Raw genomic sequence first — 25,836 nt, 5'->3', positions numbered from 1 at the left:
TCCAACCCTGGGAAAACCTGCCTGTAAAATTGGGGAAGTGCATTTCAAAGGCACCATTTTCATAGACACTGCCTCAGTCACTGCATGAAGAAGAAAGGAGCAATGTGTGGTTAACAGGAGAGCATTGCTGAGATGATCCACGCTGTGGGGACATTTTTGTCTGGATTTGGGGTTTAGCACCTTATCAATTTTCCTTGTTTTGCAGAACAGGAGGAGTGTTCAAAGAAAGGGAAAACACTGATCAAAGGGCAGATAATTACTGTGGTAGAAAACAAGTAAGCATTTTTACCCCTGTAATTTCTTTAGACAACAGACATGCTGCTAACAATCTTACAGATCATTTCTTTCCATACAGAGCCACAACAGAAGATTTTAACATCATGCCAGTAGCAAGCATAAAGGCTGAGGACTGTTGTGTCGCTTTCATGATACATGCATGGAAACTGAACTAGTTCAAAGAGGTCCTGTGGGCTGACTTATAGAGAAGGCCAAAATAAATAGGTAAACACAACAGTGCCTGCCAAGAGCAGTGTGTCATGCACTGTGGAGGGCAAAGAAGCATTCAAGCTGCATGTGAAGAGTGGACATGGGCAGGATGGCAGATGATGCATTCCATTTAGAATTACCTTCTGTTGAGTGTGCACAGCAAACCCAGAAAAGAGCAACAAAAAAAAAAAAAGATAAAATGAGAAATGCAATCCCACTACAACTACTACTGCTGGAAAATAAAAATTAAACATTCTTTTCTGGAAAATCTGTTTCTTCACAGTTTAATTTTTTTTTTTTTTAAACACTGGTTTTAGTAAAACTTACCTTTGAAACCATTTTGCTTCTTAGTGTTTAGGCTGAATTGACTCAGTCTGCTGAGCCTCCCTGAGCTGTTGTCATGCTCTGATGGCAGCTATGTCCCTTCCTCAGTAGAGCACCTCCCTTGGAGCACCCCTGTACCTCGGCCCTGCGCAGCACACTGTCATGCTGTGGTAGAGCTGCAGCCACCTGCCTCTCACACACACAGCACCTGACTTCACCCAAACCACTTCTCAAACACTTCTCACATCAGAAAGTCTGCTGTGGTTTTTCATTACGTTACATGTCTGAATCATTTACCCTCATATATCTGCTCAGAATAGAAAGAGAAGTGAAAATTGTTGGTTTTCCTGATAGAACAGCATCATTTTAAATAGAATCATAGAATGGTCCAGACTGGAAGGGACCTCCAAAGGTCATCTAGTCCGACCTCCCCGCAGTCAGCAGCGACATCCTTCACTAGGTCAGGCTGCCCAGGGCTTTGTTGAGCCTTACCTTGAACATCTCCAGGGAAGGGGCCTCAACCACCTCCCTGGGCAACCTGTTCCGTTGTTCCACCACCTTCATAGCAAAGAACTTCTTCCTGATACCCAATCTAAACCTGCCTTTCTCTTATTCGAAGCCATTGCCCCTCGTCCTTTCACTGCAGGTCTCTGGAAACAGTCTCTCTCCATCCTTCCTGTAGGCCCCCTTCAGGTACTGGAAGGCTACTATTAGGTTTCCCCAGAGCCTCCTCTTCTCCAGGGAGAGACAGCCTGTCCTTAATACCCAGCTTCCTGGGCCATTACAGCTAGCACACTCCCCACAGCACAATGTCAAGTCAATTGCCTTTACATCTCAGAAAAGCACAACTAGCGTTTTTGCCATTAAAAAAGGCAGACAGTGCCACTGAAGGCCTGTTCTGTAATATTTCTTCACACAGTATTTTTCAATTCAGATGTTATCTTTCTCTCACAGATATCAAGAAGGCAAGACTCTGTAAATTCTGGTTTGTGTCCTTAGGGTCTATACATTGCATTCCTTTCTTCATTATGCTTCTGGAACAGAACTTGTTTCTCCTCCAGAAATTTTTTGCTCAATTGTCAGGCCATAAACAAGCAGCTTCTCTTTTCAGATTACAAAATTAAGGGCTTAACTGTTAACCCTTCTTATACTAATATAGTATCTTAGAAGTCCTTGATGCCTTTACATAAAATACATTAAAATTTTGTGAAAAGTAAAAACAAACAAACAAACAAAAACCCAATCAAAAAAACCTCAAACAAACCCACCACAACCCCCCTGAAAGCAAAACCACAACCCCCAAAATCAAATCAATAAACAAATAAACAAAAAACCCAAACAGTGACTAAATACAGACTGATATTACATGGAGCAAAACTAGGTTACAGGACTTTCTAAATTCATAAAAACAGCTACATAAAATACAAACTATGTTCAATTTCAGTTGTTCTGATATTAAGGGTGCCAAGGATTAAGGCTGGGTAGGCCACTACACAAACAGACAGATGCCATTAACCCCTCTCCCTTCCCAGAAAGGAAGAACAAGGAAGAGACTTACAGGTTGGAAAGACAATCTAAAACAGCTTTAAAGAACATTAACAATTAAAAAAAATTATAATAATATTAACAAGAAAATTATGAAACGTATACAAAACCAATATTGAACTCCCCCAGAGTCAAAACAGGACTCAGCAGGAGATAGGAACCGGATTCAAGAACTGGATTCAGGAACTCAGGGATTGTGATCAAAGGCAGAAGAACAGAGTCCTCTTAGTACACCAGCCATAGAAGACTTTGACGCCTGTGATCCCTCAGCTGTATACTGAGTATGACAAAGATGAAATGGAATACCTTGTTGGTCAGTTTTGGGTCATTTATTCTGTCTGCTCATCCCCACAAGTGTGAGTTATACTTATTTACAATCCTTTTACTTGCAGCACCCCAACATGGCACACAAGATTTAGCAATGGCCTTGATCTCCACAGGAGCAGGCATAAGCAAAAGCCTTTCTGCATACTAAGTGTTAGTAGTAACTATAAACATCAGTGTTATTGCTTCTAGAAGCAGACACTGCCTGCAAAAATATGCCATTAACTTCAGAAAGTGCAGTCACGTAGAAGAGAATGAGCTGAAAAATAAAATCACTGAACAGAGAGTTGGTTGTGTTCTAGCTCAAACCAGGACAAAGAGAGAAATACTTCCCAGGTTTATAAAAAATGTTATATGATACTTAATTCAAGGATTCCTAATTGCAGCAGAAAAACGTAATACTAACCTTACTTGATTTTAGGACCTTAATTTGTTCTTCATAAACTGTGTCTTTATTCTTTTCCAAAAAGCCTTCACATTGATATTCCACCTGAAAACCATAATTTTACAAAAACCTAAGTGTTAAAATTATTTAATAAGAATATTTTGCGTATAATTCATCAGCTGTAACACCCACATTTAAAACAGGTAATTCTTGTGGATATTGAAAATATCAGCTCCCAAGTGCACCCTTGCCGAATACAGACTTTCCTCAAAGAGGGAATACATTTGATCATACAGAAATTATGTGAATGCATTATAACAGATATACTTCTCTGCTGAGAGATGCTGTGCTACAACAGCATGATAGAATGGTGACAGTAAAAGTGGAGAATCAAAGCATGTGCTGAATATCTCCTTTGGCAAAGCAAAAGGCTGCAAAACTGTATGCAATCCAGATAAAACTGAGAACAAAGTACCTCATCTCATTAGCAAAGAGGCAATAAGTAGATCTGCCTGTAGCATATGAAAATGCCTCATTTGTACTCGGGAAACAGTATTTCTACCAGAAGCAATAAAGAGTCTGAATGTTGTGGCAATAACACTTCTCTATTAGGGCTACAGAGTTGCCTGGACCAAAGAACAGCTAGAGCATCAGAAAAAAACCCATAGTATTTATTTCACTTTCCTAATTCAATGCTGAACAAAACCCACAAATTATTGTCAAAAGCCTGTATCTTAGAATCTGGTGTTAATTAACCTAAGTGTGCTAACTCTCACAAAGTGTCTCACGCTAACTCCTCAATCTTGCAGCAGCAGAAGTGCAGACTCTAAAATACAAGAGCAGACCTCCTTAGCAACTCTGTTCTTTCAGAGCAGTCAGACAGACAGCTGTTAGCAGCCCCTCTCCCAGTGCAGCCATTGATCAGTGTTTACATGACAACACAGCCCTAGATAAAAAACAGGTTCTTGGGGAGGAAGAAGGCAGGCAAAGAATGTCTATAAAGTCTCTCCACAACTGAAGATCCACTGAACACCACCTCGGGTACCATTAATGTTCTCACTGCCACGAGAGGGCAGCAAAATCTTTGCCTTCTCCCACAGAAGACGATCCGAAGGCATAGCCCTTACTAACCTGCCAGCTACAGCACTACTTTGTTTCCTTCAAGATGTCTGTCTGTATGCATTCAAGCTCACAGGGAAGCACAAATGCTTAGCAACGACACATCAGAGCTTAGAGCTTTGCCAACACCTGCTTGGAGCTACTTTTCCCTTATTTTGGCACTCAGCCTAGGTGCAGTGAAGCCTTGCTTCCAAATATCAAAGTTTAGCCTAATGAACAGTATGTGAAATATGTATGAAATCCTTCTTGTTCTCTCATCCACCAAATAAAACAGAACTCATGAATCCAAACCAGTACAGAGATATCCTTGCTGCTTTCATTAAGACTAGACTCAAACCAAACAGGATCCTTCTTCTTGGTGTAAATCCAAGAACTTGGGAGAAATGCAAGGGAGGCAGATGAGGGCCTCCAGTCCCCAAGGCAGCACGTACAGACCTACTGGTAAGAATCCCACAGCTTCTCAGAACTCTTTTTGACAAAGCTGACAATATTCTTTGTATAAGGGGACAATTAACTTAAGCATGATTTTAAACTTGTTTATTTTAAGTGGAGGAGTTGCTCAGTTTGTTGATGCGTCCTGGGAGCTGAACAATGCACACACTCCACATGGATGACCTTGTCCAGCTTCCCTCCCTCCCTCCTGTTTGCACATTAAGATGACAGCAAAACCAACATCATTCTGTTGTTGCTCTGTATTTGCAGTGAGATACATGATTTGTTATTTTGTGTAATTCCTTAGTATAACTGGAACTGATATAATTATGCTGTGAATTACATGCACATTAAGCTCTTATGTTTTCAAAAAGAACGGTTGGTGGTTACAGGACGTGACAGGAGTCAGGAGCTCTTGTTTGTGTTCCTGGCTCTGCACAGCTGCCAGGTGAACTTTCTTCTCCTGCTTGAGTGTACAGGCAGGCACATATTTTGCAAGGAGCTGAGTAGAGCCAGGGATGCCACTGCCCAGTCACTGCCCACACCAACCACCCACCCTAGGATCCCCTCCCATGCACACTATCAGCAACATCATCCACACAAAGAGGTACTAGAGGAAAAGTCCTTACCTTGTCAGCAAAGTGCTTGATGATAAAAGCCTTATTTGACATACGTGGTTTTTCAAAGAGGGCACATTTATTCAAATGAGTATTGTAGAGTTTTTGGGCCCAAGTGTCATCTGAGCCTTTTGGCATCTACAGAAGAGAGGACACAGTCATTCATGATGTCCTGAAAACTTTCAGTACCAAAAGAAACTAAGAAGATGGGGAACAATGTTTTGTGGTTTGTATTCAAACTTCGACGCCTCAGGTTCCAAGCACTGCCATAAGCAAGGAAGCCAGTAACCATTTGCCTTTCTAAGAGTCCAAACTGGGGCAGCCAGCTGCAAGTGTACCTGTTATGTGGCACATCTGACACTAGTAACACTTCCAGCATCACACATCTGAAGGCAGGGATCCTAGAGCTGCATTGTGGGACTGAAGAGCATTTCAGCAGGTCAGAACTCACCCACCATCATAGAGATGGCTTGTGACACCACATGATACACAATAACCCCAAGACGGGCTTCCCCTCCAGTAGAAACCACATGCCATCCCCTATACATGGCTTGGCATTAATTAAACTAAGGTCAAAGACAAAAGGTGAGATATCAAGTGAGAGGCAATTTGGAGAAATCTGACATGACCAAAGAAAGTGAAAGTTGCCAGAGTCAAAACAAAGGTTGATCAGAGACCCAGAAGTGGACACGTGATGGAGAGGAGGAAGAAAAAAGCATGACTAAACCCATTTTTTCTCTTCCTGTAATTGTCAATTCTGTTTGTACAATCTCCAAATCCTTTTAATAGCAGAGTGTCAAAATGATGGCTGTACATAGATGACATTTCCCTGTGTGGCCACAGAAGCAGGACAGCTGATGACCTCTTTCTTTACGGAAGCTCTTGAACACACACCTTGCACTCCTCATCCAACAGATCCAGAATTCCCATTTTGGCCTCTATGAGGTTGATGCAGGGCTGATTGTCATAGAAATCAATCAAGGTCCATGGTATTTCTTCCTTCATATATTCTTCTTGTTCCAGTTTAAAGACATGCTATAGGGCAAAAAGGAAACAGGGGGTTTGTGAAATAAAATGTAGAATAAACACATCGAACTCTCACTTGAATTCATCTTGGCACACTAATCCAGGCTGTCAAGTTGACACACTAGTTCAACTGAATAAACCCTTTAAGATGTAAGTGCATGAAAAATAAATTAACCTTTTTCCTGGCCTAAAAACAGAGACTAAATTAAAGTGTTCATCCATAGCAAATAAGGTCTGTTTTCTCCCATCCTTTTACTATATTGTCCCACAATTACTGTAAGCTCCTTTTTCTTATGAAAAAAAAAAGGCAAACCAAGCCACAAAACCCAGAAAAATCCTCAAGTGCAAGATCAGCAACTTATAAAGCGGGATGTGCCATGCATTTATGATTTTGAAGTGATGAATACTGATCTATTTCAAGTAAAATTTCACTATAAATACTTCTGTATTTCCTTGTAAAAGAACAGAGCTCCATTTTCCCTTAAATGGCTGTTCTTTTCCTAAGATGACGCACTGCATTAAAATATACTCCTGCAAAAACCTGCAAGAATCACTCTAGGAGCATTAGTACAAGAAATTCTTCAAGCAAAATTCTGTGGAAGATTTATCTGGTATGAAGATCAGTAACAATCTATGTATGTATTCAACCAAAAATATTATCACAAAAAGCCCACATAGCTTTAATGAAATGTGCAGAGGAGATGAATTAAAACTTGAGGAAAAAAAAGATTATGCTACACAGGCAAACTGTGGTCTTAATAGCATGAGCACTTTTTGGGTTTTGCCATAAACACCTGGAATGGTGGAGCTGCCTCTGGAGCTCAGGGCACAAGCCCACAAACACCAGCTTGCAGCCCTTTGGCACACATCTGCCGGACAGCAGAAAACTACCCTGACAAAACGGTTTATCCCTTTTATTTCATTAGCCTAACACCATCCTTTCCAGAGCAGTGCTCCGTAATGGTGCCCGTGGGAGCCATTCCCACCCCAGCGCTTAACGCCTGCATTACACGGCGAGAGAATTCCTGATGGAACATCAACAGTAGCGTCGTACCTACAAGTCATACCCAACCTAGGTCCTGCAAGAAAGCATAAAACCATTTCTCCTCTGTGAGGCAATTGCGTGGTGAAAAATGTCTTCACAGTTAATCTCTCTCACAGGCTGTGGGTGGTCAGGCAGCAAAAGGGTGGCCAGGCAGGCTGAGGAGATGAGAATGGCAGCTGGCTAGTTCCCCATCAGCTGAGCTCAGGGCACCCTGGGCCACACATGAAGACCTGCTGGCTGCCGCCACAGATACAGGGCTTTAATTTAAAACAACCTCCACTCTGTGTACCTCCATGGCAGCCTGCAGTGAGTTCACCTATACCAGTACTGGGTTTGGTGGCTTGGCCAGGCATCAATTACAAATGCCCCATTGCCAAGTCCTTCATGAGACAAGTGCTTACAACAGCAGCACCACAAGGAAGTGAACACAGGGACAGTGATCTTAACTAAAGAATCATAGAATGGTAGAGGTTGGAAGGCTCTAGTAAAACCCTCTTGCTAAAGCAGTTTTGCCTAGACCAGGTTGCACAGGATCATGTCCAGGTAGGTTTTGAAAGTCTCCAGAGAAGGAAGCTCCACAACCTCTCTTAGCAGCCTGCTCCAGTGCTCCATCATCCTCAAAGAAGCTTCTCCTTATGTTTAGGTACAACTTCCTGTGCTTGTTTGCCCATTGTACTACCACTGAGCACCACTGAAAAGACACTGGCACCATCCTTCAGAGCCCCACCCTTTAGATATTGATAAGCGCTGATAAGATCCCCTCTCAGTCATCTCCAGGCTAACAGTCCCACATCTCTCAACTTCTCGTTGTAAGAGAGACAATCCAGACCCTTCACCATCTTTGTAGCCCTCCATTGGACTCTCTCCAGTAGCTCCCTGTCTCTCCTGAACTGGGGAGACCAGAACTGGACCCCGTACTCCAGATGTGGCCTCACCAGGGCAGAGTACAGGGGGAGAAGAACCTTCCCTCAACTGCTGGTCACACACTTCTCAATGCACCCCAGGACACCGTTGGCCTTCATGGCCACAAGAACACACTGCTGGCTCATGGTGAACTTCTTGTCCACCAGGACTCCCAGGTCTCTCTCCACGGATCTGTTTTCCATCCAGTCAACTCCTAACCTGTACTGGTGCATGGGGTTAATCCTCCCCAGTGCAGGAAAACCTTTACAATTCTTACAGCAACTAGATTTTTGATGCAGAGCTGAGAAAACTCCAGGATCCCTTGTGTTTAGCAGTTACGACATCCCACTTTCGCAGCTGAACCCATTTGTAGCACTACCAGCACAGAAAGGGCACACCAGGACTGGAAAGCCCAGCCTCCGCTCCAGCACCCAGCTTACTTCCCGATCCACATCCCTGCCTGGGAGGAAACATGGTGCAGGAGGATTCGGTCTTTTGAGCACACGCTGCCATGGAGCTATGTTCATAAGGAGAGTTCAAAGCTATTCCCATGCTGCAGCACAGCCTAGCAACAGACCTGGCAGAAATAACTTGCCTCATCATTATGCAGGTAAGATATATAATTACAAACGTCACTAAGGCTGAGGAGAGAGGGAGAATCATGATCTCTCTGGAGGAGGGGGAAGAGGCGTCTCATGCCACACGTCCATCAACAACTTTGGAATGTGGCTGAAAACCCTCAAAAGATGACACCAGGACAGGAAGCATGAGTGGCAGGTTCCCAACAACAGAGCCCTGCTCTCTGCTGCCTGCACACAGGCTTTTGTTGGAGGTCATGGAGGCACAGCAAACTCCAACCTCAACTGCGGTGTGTCCTCACTGACAGGCCATCTCTGGTCTTAATTGCCAAGCGCTGCTTCTGTCTTATAATTGTTGCTGTGATCGGAATGTCAAATAGTCCCAGAGCAGTGGTTAGTCACAAAATCTATTTCTAGGAGATAGTCGATCTCTCCCCATCCCCCAAAGCCCACAGCCAGGACAGCTGGTAATAGACTGAAGGAATTCATCGCAGCCACTGGGGACCCAATTAGCAGAATGGACTGGGATGAGGGGAAAGGCAAGAGGAAATGCCGGTCAATTCCTACTTACCATATTGAACTGCTGCTGCAGTTTTTCGTTGGCATAGTTGATGCAGAACTGTTCAAAGCTGTTGATTTCGAATGTCTCAAATCTAAAATAAGCAGATCATCAAAATTAGTAGTGCAGTGAAAAAATAACCAGATTAAATGACCCTATAATTTTTAATTCCCTCCCTCCAGTCACATTCATTGCATTATTCCAGACAGAAACAACCTCAATCAATCAGTGAAGCACACAGAAATGGCAAATGACAGTACATGGGCAATTTGGTGAAGTTTCCTCTTCAGGCAGGGATGAGGAACACAAGGAAGGGACTAATGTTCCTAGAAAGCATGTTAGTCATCTTTGTCCCCTCTAAAGTGCCACAGTGGAAGAACCATGTGTGATGGTTTTAAAGACTGTCTTTTCAATTTTTTCTTCTCAAAGTTCAAGCAGAGAAAGTGTGATGGTTTGAAACTGTCTTTTTAATTTTTCCTTGCAAAGTTCAAAACAGAGAAAGTGAAAGAATGTAAATAAGTCACTATTGGGTGTAAGAAAGCAAAATAACGATTGTCTAAACACTTCCATTGGATAGATAGAAATGTTTAAGAACTATTACCCAAAACAAAGCAGGCATTCGGCACATTCTGCGTTCTGCAGTGGGGGCAGTTGCTGGGCTGTCTGGCTGCTGTTTCTTCTTCTCTTCTGGCTGAAGATAACACGTACTGACCTTGGCAGCTAAGTTAACAACCTTCTGCTCTAACTAAACTCTGCTTCTCTGTCCAGGGGGGTCTGGGGGGGAAGCTCCTGGGAGAGGGAGGCCCCCTTTGGGAGGGTCCCCTTGGGGGGGAAGCAAAGGGAGCTTGGTTGTGCTTTTCTATTGATTGTATATATTTGTAAGTGTTGTGAATTTTGTATATTTGTACATATTCATTGCATCTCATCTGCTTGTAAATACAGCTTTTCATTTGCTTCCAGACTGAGCTAGCCTGGTTATTGTTGGTGGGGGGGGGAATTTCAGCTCACACCGACACAGAAAGCTAAAGAATGTAAATAAATCACTGCTGGGTGTAAGAAAACAAAATAATGATTATTCTAAACACTTCCATTGGAGAGATAGAAATGTTTAAGAATCTTTACTCAAAGCAAGGTTGGGGAGTTCATGGAGTCTGACTCGGCTTGCTTGCTGGGCTTCAGTCTGGCTGCTACTTCTTCTTCTTTTCTGGCTGAAGATAACACACTGACCTTGACAAGCTAAGTCTAACAGCCTCTCTCTCCTTCTTGACTCTCTGCCTTCAGCCAGGGGAGTCTGGGGGGATTCCTTCTGGCCGGGGGGGAGGCCCCTTGGGGAAGGCCCCATGGGAGAAGCAAAGGGGGCTCGGTTGTGCTTTTCTGTTGATTGTACATATTTGTAAATGTGGTGAATAGTGTGTATTTGTAGATATTCATTGCATTTCATCATAGATTGTAGATTTGCTGGTAAATACAGCTTTCATTTGCTTCCAGACTGAGCTAGCCTGGTCACTGTCAGTGTTGGGGGGGATTTCAGCTCTCACACACTGTTACACCATGAGATGCCAATTCCCTTGTCACTTTCTCCAGTGCAATACATAAAGGAACTACCAACAGCAAAAAACTGAAATCTCACTATAAATGTCAAACTTGAAAGTCAAGACAAAGATCTTAGACAGCATGTCAAAACTAAACACCTACTTCCTTCAGCATAAGCTGCATAAGCAGCTGCTAAGGGCTTGGGGTTTTATGTATTCTACGCAGCACTGCATGGTAAAGACAAAGATACTTTGCAGTAAGATAATTACATAGGAGTCATCACACCTCTGACAAAAAGACTCACCCATAAATGTCCAACACTCCAATGAAAGAATGCTGTTTTACAGTAGCGTGAAGGGCTTTGTTCACATGATCTACAATCCAGTTGAAGAGATTAGCATAGATATGTTTGGCAAGTGCATCTCTGGCATTGATGGCATGAAGTTTAGAAATTGGCTTGATGTAGGTTTCAGTGGCAGTTGCGAGCTTCCTATGGCAAAGCCAGTGGGACATCTCTTCATACTCCACACCCATGAGGTCACAGAAGATGGTGAGGGGTTCATGCTTGGGCTAATAAAAACAGCCTCATTAAGTCGTGAAACAGTATTATTATTAGCACTCATGTAATCATAAGAACGGCCTACCTGCAGTGATCCAACAATAAGCAGCATCAGCAACTTCCTCAGCTCTTTCTCCTTCAAAACGTAACAGGTCCCCTACCCACTCATCACCTTGACATTGCTTAAGTAAGTTGGTGAATCAGTTTCCTGAATGGCATTTTACTATACTGGTGTTCACCAGTATGACCCCCACAGTGAACCTACGACCTTCACAAAAATGAATCACCTAGCTTCACAGGGATGGACTTAGTATTGAGAATTCTTCTAACTGCCTGCCTCAGTTTTCAGTGAAGAAATAGAGAAATGCAGGACAGAACAACAGCTGTGTACCTGGGACAGAACGGTCCAGTCTGTCCCAAGTACCCAGCTCCTGAGCAATGCTCTCATCTGCTCAGATACAACCACAGCAGGGAGTGACAGGCCATGGGGCATTACAGCCCAAGCCAAGAATGAAGAGGAAGGGCTTCAGCATTCTGGTCTCAGTATTTAACATACTATTTCTCGGTAAATTCCGGAGATAAATATTAGGAGATTGGAGAACTTGATTTATGTCCTCTAACTCTCAAATCAGACTGTACAAGCAAAAAAAATAGCCTTTGTTTAACCACCGGGTAAAATCAACTAGCAAGGCTTGCACACACGGATTTTTATGCAGTTCTCAATGAGTTCTGATACTATACCTCACCACTAACAAGCAAACCGAAAGCTAGAAATTTAGGACAGACAGGTCTTGCCTCCTAAGGAACTCCCCTAGTGCTACTTCCTCATCACATTCACTTTGCACCTGATAACAGCACACTGACAAGCAGTGTCTTGATGAGGACACATTACAGCGGACTGTTACTACATGCTCAGTAGCTTGAGGGTACATCAAGTTTATCTTTCTATTTCCACATCCTTTTGACTTCTCTGGGGCTTCTCGCAGTCCTCACAGCATACAGGTCCCATGGCAGCGCTGTTACACTTCCAAAATCCAGTTAACCAAGAACGTTTTCTTTCAGTTCAGCCATACCACTTTAACTCGGAACATAGTAATAAAATAATAATAATAACGAACACTATACAAAAGAATGCCACATTAGGGTTACCCAAGCTGACATTAACCAAACTGATTCATTCATGCAGCACCATGAGGAGCCCTTTGTTGAGCTTCCAGAAAAACCATCATTGCATCACCACACCAGTGCTTCCCAGGCAGACCAATGTGCATGGCAACAGAGCTCTGCAATGACATAGCTATTGTCAGAGAACAGCACAGCTCAGGTAGCAGATTCCACTGAGCAGACATTCACTGCCACCTGCTAGATGTTTACCATGTAAGGATTGGATTACAGAGGAACTTGTAGCTTTGTACTAGCTCATTCAGTGGGATTCCTGCATTGGAGATAACCATTATGACTCTGTCATATTTTCATCATGTCCTAGCTCACCATGTCCTGGGCTCATCAGCTTCCTACTTCTGATCATTAACTAACACTCTCTTTGCAGTGCAAACCCTTTTTAAGACATATCAAAATAAACCAGACTATTGTTGTGGTTTCACAGCAGCTTTCCATGGGCAGCTGGCGTTAGTCCAGGCACACTGATCTGCGGCCCAACAAAGGACCTGTCGTCTCAACTGCAGAACTGGCTAGAGCAAATTCTTGAGAGAGCAGCTGACATTAAAATGAGGGAAAAAACCTACCTTGAAACTGTTGCTACTGTTTGAAGAGAGAAAGATGAAGGCTGTGTCATCTAATGGTAGACATTAAGGAAAGGTCAAAACAGAAACTGGCCACTTGTGAATCCAAGGAAGAGAAGAGTGACAAACCAGATCTTTTTTCAGTAAGAAGCCTTGGTCCTCACAGAATGACAGTTTTTTCAGATCAGACTATGCAGTCCTCATTACTGATCTCCACAAAGGTGGAAAAGGACTGATAAACCCATGATACTTAGATGAGTCAAACAAATCCTAAGTGTACACACTATGCTCATTTCTAGACATCCCAGAGGACTTCATGAAGCATTTCCTTTACAGTTAGTTAGGCCATTTGGGCATTAAGTCAAAAAATAATCCTGAAAGGCATTTACCATAGGCAGGGATTGTATTCATGTGGGAACATAAAGATCCAGACATCTGCCCAGGACTTCAAAGCTAGCCTGGCCTGGCAGACTTTTCTAGGACCAATCAGTTATGCTCTTCAAATAGAATTAAGGCAGCCACTGCTACAGGACTGAGAGTACTGTCTAAAGCTTCTAAACTAAGAAGAGTTGAATCCATCTGCAAAAACCCACAACTGTTAAAATGTTAACAAAATACACAAAAACGTTGCCTGTGTTTTTATATTGTCACTCATCTTCAGAAGAGGGCCCTGCAAACAAGCAGAAAGTAGAACTGTCCGAGTAGGAACCATGCCCTTCAGCTCATCTGCTACTCACAGGAATAGTGCAGCTGTCAGAATCCCGAGATGCAAACTCCACGTTGCCCAAGTGAAGGATGCCAGCAAGGATTCGAAAAATTCCCATCTGGTAGGTATCACTAATCCCTGAAAAATGTTAAACAAAACTTTTGGAATGGGAAGAGAAATAAAGAACTGTGTGCTGCAGCTGACAAGAGAAAAAGTAATGACCACTGCATGGTGTTTTTTTCAGAGACTTTATTTAGCATTTGACAGTCCTGCTTTGCTCCACTTGCAGAAAAAATATTTTATAACCAGATGCAAAAAAAGCCATTGCAACAAACTGTTTAATTTGCTGTTTCAAAGTGTTTTTTCAGTGACCTCCAACACTGTATATGCTACACCAAGGGAATCCACCATTTGTGTTCATACAATGTGTGTTTCTCCTGCACTAGATATGCTAATTCCACTGCAATTTAAATACCTTCTTAATGTAATTGAAATATCTCAGACCTAAAACTCTCCTGTTTTTAAACACAACGGAGTATAGAGAAAAAATAAACAATGTAGAAAATACATGCTAATATATTGGATTTGGGACACGACTGTGTTTTACAAATTACCTAGCAAAGTGCAGGCCTGCCTGGTGTTTACCATTTCCTTAGCGTCATCAACACCATCAATCACAGGGCTTCCACCTTGCTTTGTATAGTAAAAGGAATTTGCATTTCCTGTAAGAGAAAAAACAAATCTTTTACACACACTAATACAGAAATTCACAGCACATCTCTAAAACAGTGTAAATATGTCCTTCTGGCTCATAGGACCCACCTATTCTAGAGAAGAATTTTTTCAAGATTTAACAGTGCAAATATGTATTGTTAAGCTACCTGGTTCCTACAACAGGCCCTCAAGCTTATTCTCTCCTTAACCTTGGTTAAGGCTTCCACACGTGTGGAATAATCGCTTTGGAAGAAATTGCTTTTCCAGTCTGAGGCAACCACCCAAGTGGTAAGCACAGGGTTGACAGCAGCAGCACTTTGGAATGATGTGGCAGATATTGTTATGCTATTTGTGCATCAGGATATTTAAAAAAAAAAAAAATTCTGTTTTGCTAATTTTCTTCTTATTTCTAATTTATGGTCTAGTCTATTCTTACAAGTATCTGTCAACACTATAGCTGAAAAGTTGTGGGTAGAGAACTGATCACTTCATACCACTCTGGGGACAGCACTGGGCTCCACTGGGAGAGCAGTAGCTCTCCCGGGTGCTGTGTAAATTCCTACAGTTTCAGTGGCCGTGCTTCCAGCTGTGGGAACAGACTCCTTTTCTTCTGATCCACCACGGTTTCAAGAACACTGAAAGACGAGTCTGCTAAATGGCTTCTTTAGTTCTAATTACATCAGTTCCTTTCTTTCCTGTGTCAGCAGATGTGCATCCTGTATGTGCCAGGCTGGCACAGAAGAGCAGAGAAACACTTTAAAACCAGAATGGTGTTTTAGAAATCAGCACCGGAAGGCTGTGCACTTTTCCCACTATGAAGCTAACTTTTAAAAATACAGAAGAAACATTGAAATTTATATTGAATTTCTAAAATGATGAGGTGATTGCCTGTCTTGAGGACATCATGCTTTTCTCTTACAAAGTACTAGTTCTTGCTAAATGAGAAACCTTTCCTTTACCAACATTTTAATGTGGAAAATGAAAAACATTCAGTTGTCAGTTTTGTGATTACCACAATAGCCAAAATGGTAAAGTACTTGTTGTTAACACCCCAAGTGAAAGTATGCAGATGCAAAATAAGCTTTTCAGGGGCTTATACCACAAATGACAAAACTGTCTAGTAGCTAGAGTCATAGAAAAAAGGTTTTCAAAGACCAAGAGAAGAAAATTTCACCCTTGCCACCAGAAAGCTACTCTGAAATCCAGGACATCATAAGTTTTAATGATTACAACTGCAATGTATTACAGTACACTGAATTAACAAACCTGTTACTTTCATTTTATCTAAAAACCACAAAGTCTGAGATCTAACATCTTATTTCTTTCAATATACTTTAGTACTTGAAGGACTTAAAGTTTAGAATTTAAGAGCTGGCAATTCTTATCTTGGTTCCACGGCTCAGAGATGCTGCTTTATACCTCCAATTGCATCACACAAAATACATGGATTTCATACCTAATCGCAGAGCTTTAAACTCAGGTAATGCTGCAGAGGCACAAAGTTGGTAAAAGATGTGGTAATTTCTCTCCTCTTCTGCCTTTAAAAAGAAAGGAATTGATTATTTTTCACAAGTGTCAGAAACATTCATGAGTAGAACAGAATTACTATGTTTAATGCCTTATCTAAGAAAGAAAATGTTAAGAGCATAGAAGCTGCATGGAAAAAGGAAAGATAAATCAGCATCTCTGATTTCCTTCTTGATTAATTTAATCCATTTTCAACAGCCAGAAGCATGCAAATATTTTCATTTAAAAAAATAAAATGTATTATTTCACTTTGAGAACTGTGGATTACTATTAAATATAGATCAGGATTCTATGGGTGGGTATAATACTATTGTAAGCACAAATTCCTATCTAGTAGTGCACTGAAAGAATTTCATGTTTACACAGCCTTTTTATGCACATTTTACAACTACAAATAATTCACATAATGAAAGGCTGACCTTGTTTTCCCTTTCTCCCCTCTCCTCACATGTACTATATAACAAATACACTCTCACAGTCATCTCTTAGGAGAGAGAACTAATATCAGGAAGCAACAGCTTTTCTTTTTTTAGAATAGTCAGTCTAATATACAATGAGAAGATTGCATCAGTATTACCTGAAACACCACTCTTGATTTTTCCAAGAGGTAAGTTCTCATGTTAGCACCAATGATTCGATACCTTTTATCAAAACCAATTTCAATGTATTTCCCAAAGCGACTGCTGTTGTCATTCCTTGTAGTTTTGGCATTTCCAATAGACTGAAAAGAAAGGAATACTGTAAAGGTTAAACAGCTTGTAGAGATTATCAAATCTCTTTAATTATCTACATAGCTCATAAACACTTAACATTAATTTTGCCTTGGTTTCAGAATAATCAAGAATTTAATACAGAATAATCTCCACCTGGTCAGCAACTTACATCAATATGGTAATTTCATTAACACAAGACTGGGAGTTGGTCTTCCTAGCAATTATTTCACTTCTACATAGTCTAATTTTCCAGCCAAAAATCCTTCTTTGCTCTCTGAAGTGTCTTAAAAAGAATTAGAGTCTAACAGAATGCTCACATACACCCGGATTTCTTCTAAGGACTTAATAAAAGTATAATAGTATGTTTTATATATGTGCAGTACTTGCAACCTCTGTAAATCTACCTATCATATGCTCACAATCCAGCAAACAGTCCCTCTGTTCTACCTGTCCAACAGTTTATTACTATTATTGTTACTACTCTATAATCAACCACATTTCCAAACTACTTCTGCAAACATATTATTATAAAATATTTACTGTGTGCCTAAACATAATAAAAAATGAACATGTACAGACTCATGTAATTTTCCTGAACCTGAAATCCTTCCATAGCACCCTGGTTACTGACTCAGAGACAGTCTTCAATGCTGCCCTATATGCCTAACTTGCTTAGATTAACTCAGTACAGCTTCACACACAATAAACAATATTCAATGTATTTCCTCGATAGTATGTGGTCTTGGGACACCCAGGGCAAATCATGACTGTAGTTCTTAAATGATCTTGGTGAACCTCTGCCCTTACCTCATCAGCATTAGCATTCACTTCACAAGTCCCAACTGGATAGATCAGAATTCAAGGCATGAAAATCACAGCACTCTGAACTTCAAAGAAAAGCATTTTCTCTTCTCAATTAGATCAGATTTTAGACATTATATAGCAATACATCACCTATAAGAATCCTGAAGATATCTCTGTATCAAAAGGATGTTTGGAGTAATGCAGACATGATACAGTGCCTTTTATCACATGCCACTCTGTATACCTAACTCTGATGTGCCCCATAACTAAAGAACACAGAGTCCTATCCGCCTCCTAGTTTCCCAGTTCACACAGCCACAGCCATCCAGAGTTTCTGTACTGAAATAAAATTTGGGAACAATCTAGAGCACATTGCAATGCTGACTATGGGCACTCCAGCTCTGTAAACAGGACCCCAGTGAATCGGGAAGGGTACAGCACAGGAGGTGGGGATGAGACTTTCCGAAGCCCCATTAGAGCTGGAGCAGTGGCAGCAGCAGCAGCAGATCTGACTGAGCAGATGTCAAAGTGGGCACCAGATGAATGGCTGCTATAAACACCACAGGAACAAACTGCATCTCTGAGTTCTCAGAAATTCAGAATTCACTCCAACCAAACATACTCCAATCGCATTTATTCTGTTGTAAAATTATTGCTATTGTGATTTTGGTGGTGGTGGTAGCAGCATAGTATTACAGTATTTTTAGAAACCAATTATTACTTTGAAAGGTATTACTTATAAAAACATTCAAGAAAGTCTTTGCTATTTTAAGATTGCTTAAGAGCATGTACAATAACAAAGAATGAGAGGCAGGAAATTACATGTAAAGATGAGTTTTGAGTTTTAAGCCTTGACAATTTCTACATTTGCAATAGGAAAATTGTGTATAGCCATCGACCACAAAACTAATTAATCAAATAGCTGCTAGAAAAATATAGTGCTCACTTGATGTTATGGAGTATTTCATAAGCAAAGATGATGTGAAATTCTGACACTAATGATGGTAAGCTCATAAAATACTGATGCTTAGGTTGTCCAAATAGAAATTTACAAAAAAAAAAAAATACAGTATCTTTTGCTCCTAAGATTTTTACAACCTACTCAGCAAATTAGGAGTTTCCCATTTCCAAAACGAATCATTCAGTTCCTTCCTAATCTACACAGGTAAATTTTTGTTTCTATTGATTTATCAGGTGTATAGTTTAAAACATTAATTTTACTGTCCTAGAGTCTGTTTCAACAACAAATTTCACAACACTCACTCTAAAAGCTTACTTGAAGTCCAAGCATTTGAACTTAAAAGGATAACTTTTATCCAGTTATAACAATGTTTAAAGTAAGTGAAATTTTAGATATACCCAGCTTTATGAAATTGCTATTATCTCTAGAAAATAAAAGTAAAGCACCACCGTTGTTTTTATCAGATAAGAAAAGGTATGGATGGAAAGTTTTAGTCCTCAGTTTAAATTTTGTTGCTTTAGAAATTAGATCAGACAATTAACGGTGAGTTGATGGCCACTCTTGGGGACATGGGGTCCAAGAGGTCAGACAGAAGGATATTTGGTTTAGATTTTGAGACCAAACAAAAGAAGTAGCACAGGGAAACCTGTAGAAAGTTTGTATTTCACACAGCAAACACACAGCAAAATGAAGCCTCATCCTGCAGTCTCCTACTGCGGCTGTCACTTAGCAGACAGGTGGTGAAGATGTGGCAGCCTGCTTGGCCCCAAGTACCACACCTGTGGTATGCAGAGGAAGGCACCCCTGGTCCTGTTAGCTGTGCATCAAACCTCAACGCAGCCAAAGATGGTGTGAAGATTGCTGCAAACCATGGGAGCAGTGAAGGGAGTACTCTGCTCACACCTGTGAAACTGACATTGCTGCCCAGGCTGCTCCCACTGGGGTAGGTGCAGCTCAAGGCAAGGCTTAGCTCTCCGGATTTTCTCCCATAACTGGACATTTGGATCCCTCAGCAGTACAGCCCACCGCCCATCATGGCACAGCTTCTTTTATCCCACCCAACAGTTTCAAAACACCACACAGCACCACAAACCAGGCACAATTACCTTGTGACAGAACACACACAACTGTGATGGGGCAGCTATAGTTTGAGTATCATGAACTCCTCATGCCAGGAGGAAAGAAGGAATAAAACATAGTTCATTTAAAAAAATACCTGAGAAAGAAAACAATGGCACCATTTTGCATTTCACATTTCACTGCACGCACTCCTTTTACTCCTGTCTATCCATTAACATTTCATGCTATTGCATAAAGATGCTAAACATCTCTGAAGGAATCAGATTGTCCTAAGCATGTTTTTAGGTTCTCCATACGTATGCGCTTCTGCGTGCCTATGGACAGCGCTACTTCTCTCAAGAAATTCCCCTAAGACTGTTTCTCTTTGATGAATCATTTCTTAAGCCAGTTCCTTAACTTCAGCTACAACTTGAGCATATACATATAGGCAAAGACATAGAAAACAATTCAGGTGGGCCTAAGATATGCTTTCCGCTTGGCCATAACATCAGAATTACAGCATCTCATGAGCTTCCTGGAGAATAGAGATCTTGAAGCAGGAGGGAGCTATGATTCTATGTTATCTCATAGTCTATTGTTACCAGCAATGCTCCCAAGCCAATGGTTTGGGAAGCTGACTACAGTTAGTTACAGAAATTTCCAGAACTGAAACATTAGTCTGAGCTAATTATAGCAAAATTATGTCTTATGTCATGTTCTCCCCTCTGAAAGAAATTATGTACATCTCATGTAACTTTGCTTTCACAGTCTATCTTCCCTAATCACATTCCCTAAAACTGAATATTTGCTTTACTCAACAACTCTCTTCAAAGTATAGTCTACCTGCCCTCACTGTATGATGTACATACAGTGGGAAAGATCAGAATTTTTAATATTCTTCAGAATTTTACACACTCTTCTGCCAGCAGTTTTGTTACTACCAGTGTTAAAAAGCTGAACAGATTTAATGTAGTATTCATATAAAATTACTTTGTTGTGTGAAATACATTAACACTACTGAAACTTTACCTCCCATCTTCTCTCAGTCTTTCATAAAACATTACACAAAATTATGCCTAAAGCACCTCCTGGTGATTGGATTTTACACAACATTTTGACATATATTTCAAGGTTCTTTGAGCCTTAGAAAAGTTTGGGTTGCCTTTTTTATCGAATGGTTATGTTAGTCTCAGAATAACAACTACAGCTGGAGGGTGGGGGTTAGTGTGGTAGCTGTCTTACCTCCATAATGGGGTTGGAGGCCAAAACTTTCTCCTCAACATTGGCTTCACTGGCAGATCCACTGACGGTGGCAAAGTACCTCATGGCATACTTGGCAGAGACGGTCTTTCCAGCTCCAGATTCCCCACTGACAATGATGGACTGGTTTCGCTCATCTCTGAAACACAAAGGTATGTTAACTGCCAGCTGTTCTTTCAAGGACACTTATTTTTCGTGTCCCAAACTTGGCAACAACCCTTCCACCAGCAATGTTAGCAATGCAACAATAACAGAAATGCATGTGGTAGAAACAAGGCTGTTAGTGCCCAAGCTGCTGGGAAGGCTGATTGGACTGCCTGCAGCCAAGATCCTCAGTCAGGACTGATGCTGCTGCAACAGTCCAGCCAGCCAGCAGAGCTGCTCCAGAGAATCTGGCTACAGTAAAGTACCTGTTACCACTATTCACTACGTGCATCTGCGCTAAGGTGGGGGTGTTTGGGTGGGGGGGAGGAGTAATTGAATGTATTGAAATAGTTTTGTGAGAGATGTATTTGGATGTTGAAATGAGGTATGGGTTTGATTATATTGGATGATGATTTAGGGGAGAAAGGTGAGTAGATATAGGGAAATGTGGGGAGGTGAGTTTTTGGATTGATAAGGATGTATATTTTGGAAGAGAGGTTTGTGTAATAAAAGAGGGTTGTTGAAGAGATGGGGTTTTTTGGTTGAGAATGGAGTGGATTTATTGGGGGAGAGATAGGAGATTGTGATGTTTAAAATTATGGTGGTAGATTGTATATATAGTGGTTGGTTATGGGGTTGTTTGGTGATGGGTGTGGGGAATGTTGAGTGAGTGTTTTAGGTAATTTATGGTAGGTGTATGAAGTTGGATGGTGGGTAATTTGATTTTCATGGGTTTTAGGGTGGGGGTGGGGGGGGGTGTGAAAGATAAGTCGTGATGGGGTGTGATGTTTAGATTTACGGTATATATAGGGTATGTGTAGTTGTTTGGTATTTGTTTAGGGTGGTAAATTTGAGGTATGTGATATGAGGGTTATATGGTTTGGTCTGAATTTCAAATGTAATGGAGATAGGTATGATATGTAAGGTTAGGTATTGTGTAGGGATGATATCATGTATGGATGGATGAGGTAACTGCTGTTTGGAGTTTAGGGGTTTGGTGTTTTGTAGAAGGGTTTTTAGTGGGGGGGGGAGTGTGGAAAGTTTTGTGTCGGAATGGTGTGAGGGGTGAGTGGAGAGGGGGGTTTTTTTTTTTATTAATTTTGGAAGGAGGAGGTTGGGTGGTTGATTTTTGGTATGTAATGGGGGGGTGTGATTGGGGGGTAATGTGATGTGATTTTTTATAATGATTAAAAAAATATGTTTGGATATTGTACATGATGAGGGGGTAGGATAGGGAATATTGGAGGGTTGGGTTTGGTTCAGCTGGTTATTACATCTTAGCTAATGAGTGCAAGGTGGGATTTGTTTAACCCAGTGAAGGCATTAGTTGAAGCAGATTTTCCACATTTTGGTAAAAGGAAATTACTTGAAATGGTTGAGTGCTGAATTAAATTGAATAGAAAAGTGTTGAGAAGCTCAAAGCCACCTATTTTTGTGTTCTCAACTTCCATTTAGCACACGCAATAGGCGTGAATGACTACAGCACAGTTCACACGTTCACATATGCCAAGCTGTCAGTCTCAGTGGGAAAGCACAACCACTTAGCTCGACACTGGGCTGTGTGCACTCCAGGTGACAAAGACTGAACTGCCAGAAATGCCAGCCTTGGCCACAGGAAAATGAAGACACCCATCCATGAGACCTCTTCTTACAGAAGCCATCAAGCCTGATGTGCATGCTTCTGACGGACATCTGTGGTGCCAAGGCTGGCTTGCAGTAGTGATTAAGGTTTCCAGCTGGAAAGGCAAGAAGAAATACTCCCCCATTTCCCTTTCCAGAGTCCACTGTCAGTAGAAAGATGTGCATGAAGGACAGCCTGCAGCTCTGCACGTCAGGAGGTGGCTTGAGTTACACAGATGCTCATGGTCAAAAGGAGCACTAGGATGTGGAAAAAGTTCAGTCAAATGCATAACATCTAGGCTTAAATGAGACAACAGATAACAACTTTCCTCTTACACAGGCAGTTCCTGCAGTGAGCCAAACCCAATTGCTTCACAGGACTGGCAGGCGCTGTATTCTTTCATTCCTTCTGTGTGATTTCAAACAGAAAAAATCCTACCCTGTACCATTCTAAAATATGAAACTTCTGGTCTGCTATCAGGAGCTGCCTAACACAGGAGATGGGCAACAACATAACAAGCCTTTCACTTGTAGGTGACAGGCTCTGTTTCATGTATTAAATATCTCTAAATATATGAAAACTCAGGGAGCTCAAGTCCTATGAAATGTATACTGTAATGAGTAAGCTTATTATTTTTAGCTTACTTCCCAAGGTACAGAAGACTTTCAGAAACCAAAGTAATGCAGCCTCAGTACCACAGACTTCCGACAAAACAGTCAACAAAAAACTAACACTGTTGCCAAGAGAGGAACATCAGAATAAAGGTGTCCATTTCTACTATCACATTCCTGAAGGATGTGTGAAAGCATGGAAAAGAGCATGTTGGTTTTGCAGTCCCTAGTCCCTCCATGGGAGTGGTAGGAAACATTAGGCTCTTAGTGAGTGCTGCAGAGGAGGAAGCTCCATGTTTTCAAAGACAATAAGGAAAAAACAAGGGTGAAATAATTTCTCCTTAAGAATACTGTTTCTAATTAACCTAGAGTTTTCTTTCCCCATGTCATGAGATACAAAGATGTACCCTTCTCCTTAGGACTCAGTCATGTGCTCAGGAATAAAGGATCCATTATCCCATTCCTCTTCATAAATTCTTCTAGACAAGATATGGCTGCCTCTGTGCAAGCTGAAAACATTGCTGCCATCTCTTCTGCAATGAATATTTGTGTTTGCAGCAGCCACAGCAATAACAAGAAACAAAGAGCTCACTCATTATCTGCAGCAGAGTCCTCTCGCTTCGCCCTGCGAGTGCTCCATCCATGATCACAGCCACTCTTGTCTTCAAAAGCACATTAGTCCATTGTTTTGCTTTAACACACTGGAGTGACCACCCTCTAGCATATTATTCTTTCTGCTTTTTGGCAGAGAGAATGGAAGACACAACAGAACACCCGACATCACACTTGACGTTTGAAGAAGGAGAAAGGAGAGCATAACACCACACTCCAAACATAGCAGCAGCAGCAGATGAGCTGTTACTGCCATGATCCCAGGGAAGACTTGGTCCTACTACAGGCAGCAAGACACTTAGTCTTTCAAGAAGGAGGGTGGGGTGCAGTCCTGACAGGAAGCTGTGCAGCTCGGCAGAGGGCTCTTTTATGTAGCTAAACTTTAAAGAAATACAGTGCCACACCGAAAACAAAATAACTAAATAGAATCAAAATATCTTAGTGCATGAAATGTGGTGAAAAATATGTTTAATGGTTTGATACAAGCAATGGTCTGTCTAAAATGCAACCTCTGCTTATGCCAAATGAAATGTTCATAATCAGGCTGCATTAAAAACAAAAAACCAACACAATACCAAAGTAACACAAAGAAAAAAAATCCGCAGAAACTGCAAGTAACCTTGAGATCTTTCTCAGGTATAAATAACACCTTTGGAGTTATTTCTAGTTAAACCACTATCCCCCAACCTTTGACCTGGCATTTTGAGCACTTAATATGTCACTAGTCAGAAGAAAAAGCTATGATTAAAACTTTCAGCCAATGAAACAAGTAGGGTAACCATGTTGTATGTGACATCACTTTGCAGTCTGATGCTACAAGCCATTATCCATGCAATCTTCATCTTCTTGGAGCTTTTTCTCTGAATAAAGCACATAATTAGATGATTTTTAAATTAAGATTACTTCTGAATGGAGGGAACATTTTAATTATGCTTTTAGAAAAAGAAACCGAGAGACAAAAAGTGGAGGAGTCCTCTTCCCCCGAAAGGTGGGTAACGACTGCATCCTATGATACAAAACTACATTGTAAGGATGCAATACTAAGCCAAGTTATTTTGAAAAGAAATGTCTGAACACCAGCAGACTGAAAGATTGACTGGACTTGATTCAGAAGTCTTCCATATGCATTCCCTATACACTGAGAGTCATGTGCGGTTAACAGCTACTACTTAGCAGTAACACACCATACAGTCAACAACTGAAAATTCAAAATAGTGTTATCTATCCACAAAAATAATGCTGATGTCTAACTTTGAATATTCAGATCCAAGCCATACACAACTCCACTTCTCATGACAAGTAACAGCTACAGAAGAGCAGTAAATGTCACTAATTTTTCATATCATAATTCCAGTAAAGGACAGGAACAGATTCACGCACAGGTTGCTAAATTTTTTTAAAACAATTTTGCTTTACCTACAAAATTTTGTTGACAAGCAATATGTTCATGAGGAAATTTACTGGCAGAGTGCCAAAACAGAATAGATATAGTCTTAACTAACTCCTGGAATCTTGAGATTACAACCTATCTTCCAGCAGAGAATTTTTATAATGCTTTGAAAAACCATTGTGAAATTCAATACTGAAGATAGCTTCTGTTCAAAGGAGGTTCAGCACTGGGGAAAGAAGAACTCTACAACTGATCTGAGACACCTTTCATGCAGAAAAGGATTTTTCAGAATATGAATGAAGTAAAGCACAAGAAACCAGAAAGCGGTTTAACAAAAAAAAGGTTAAACCTTGCTTAGAAGATCTGAAAATAAACCTTTGCTGAGAGTGGGCATATAGCTTAATGTTAAATAGCATTGACTACTACTAACTTTAAACTTTTTATTTCATAGAAATCTAAGAGATGCTTTCAGAAGGGCTCAGAATGGAGGGAATGCTACTCCCACGAGGTCACAGCTGTCAGCTGCAGTGGAGGCAA

At 41.1% G+C, this 25,836-nt stretch overlaps 1 protein-coding gene across 1 annotated transcript in view; it reads right to left on the bottom strand.

Moving 5' to 3' along the window:
* The window catches only part of MYO5A (myosin VA), an 89,098-nt gene that overhangs the window by 36,751 nt on the left and 26,511 nt on the right, over positions 1-25,836 (bottom strand). Inside the window, 11 exon segments of the mRNA XM_054388226.1 lie at positions 2,202-2,204; positions 3,086-3,169; positions 5,245-5,370; positions 6,127-6,267; positions 9,356-9,437; positions 11,181-11,446; positions 13,915-14,021; positions 14,498-14,605; positions 16,054-16,135; positions 16,702-16,845; positions 20,904-21,060. Coding sequence (XP_054244201.1) covers positions 2,202-2,204; positions 3,086-3,169; positions 5,245-5,370; positions 6,127-6,267; positions 9,356-9,437; positions 11,181-11,446; positions 13,915-14,021; positions 14,498-14,605; positions 16,054-16,135; positions 16,702-16,845; positions 20,904-21,060 — 1,300 coding nt within the window.

The sequence above is a fragment of the Indicator indicator genome, chromosome 16, assembly GCF_027791375.1.
Source record: "Indicator indicator isolate 239-I01 chromosome 16, UM_Iind_1.1, whole genome shotgun sequence".
Classification (NCBI taxonomy): Eukaryota; Metazoa; Chordata; class Aves; order Piciformes; family Indicatoridae; genus Indicator; species Indicator indicator.
The sequence above is the reverse complement of the archived record's forward strand: the minus strand, read 5'-3'. Positions and strand labels throughout refer to the sequence as shown.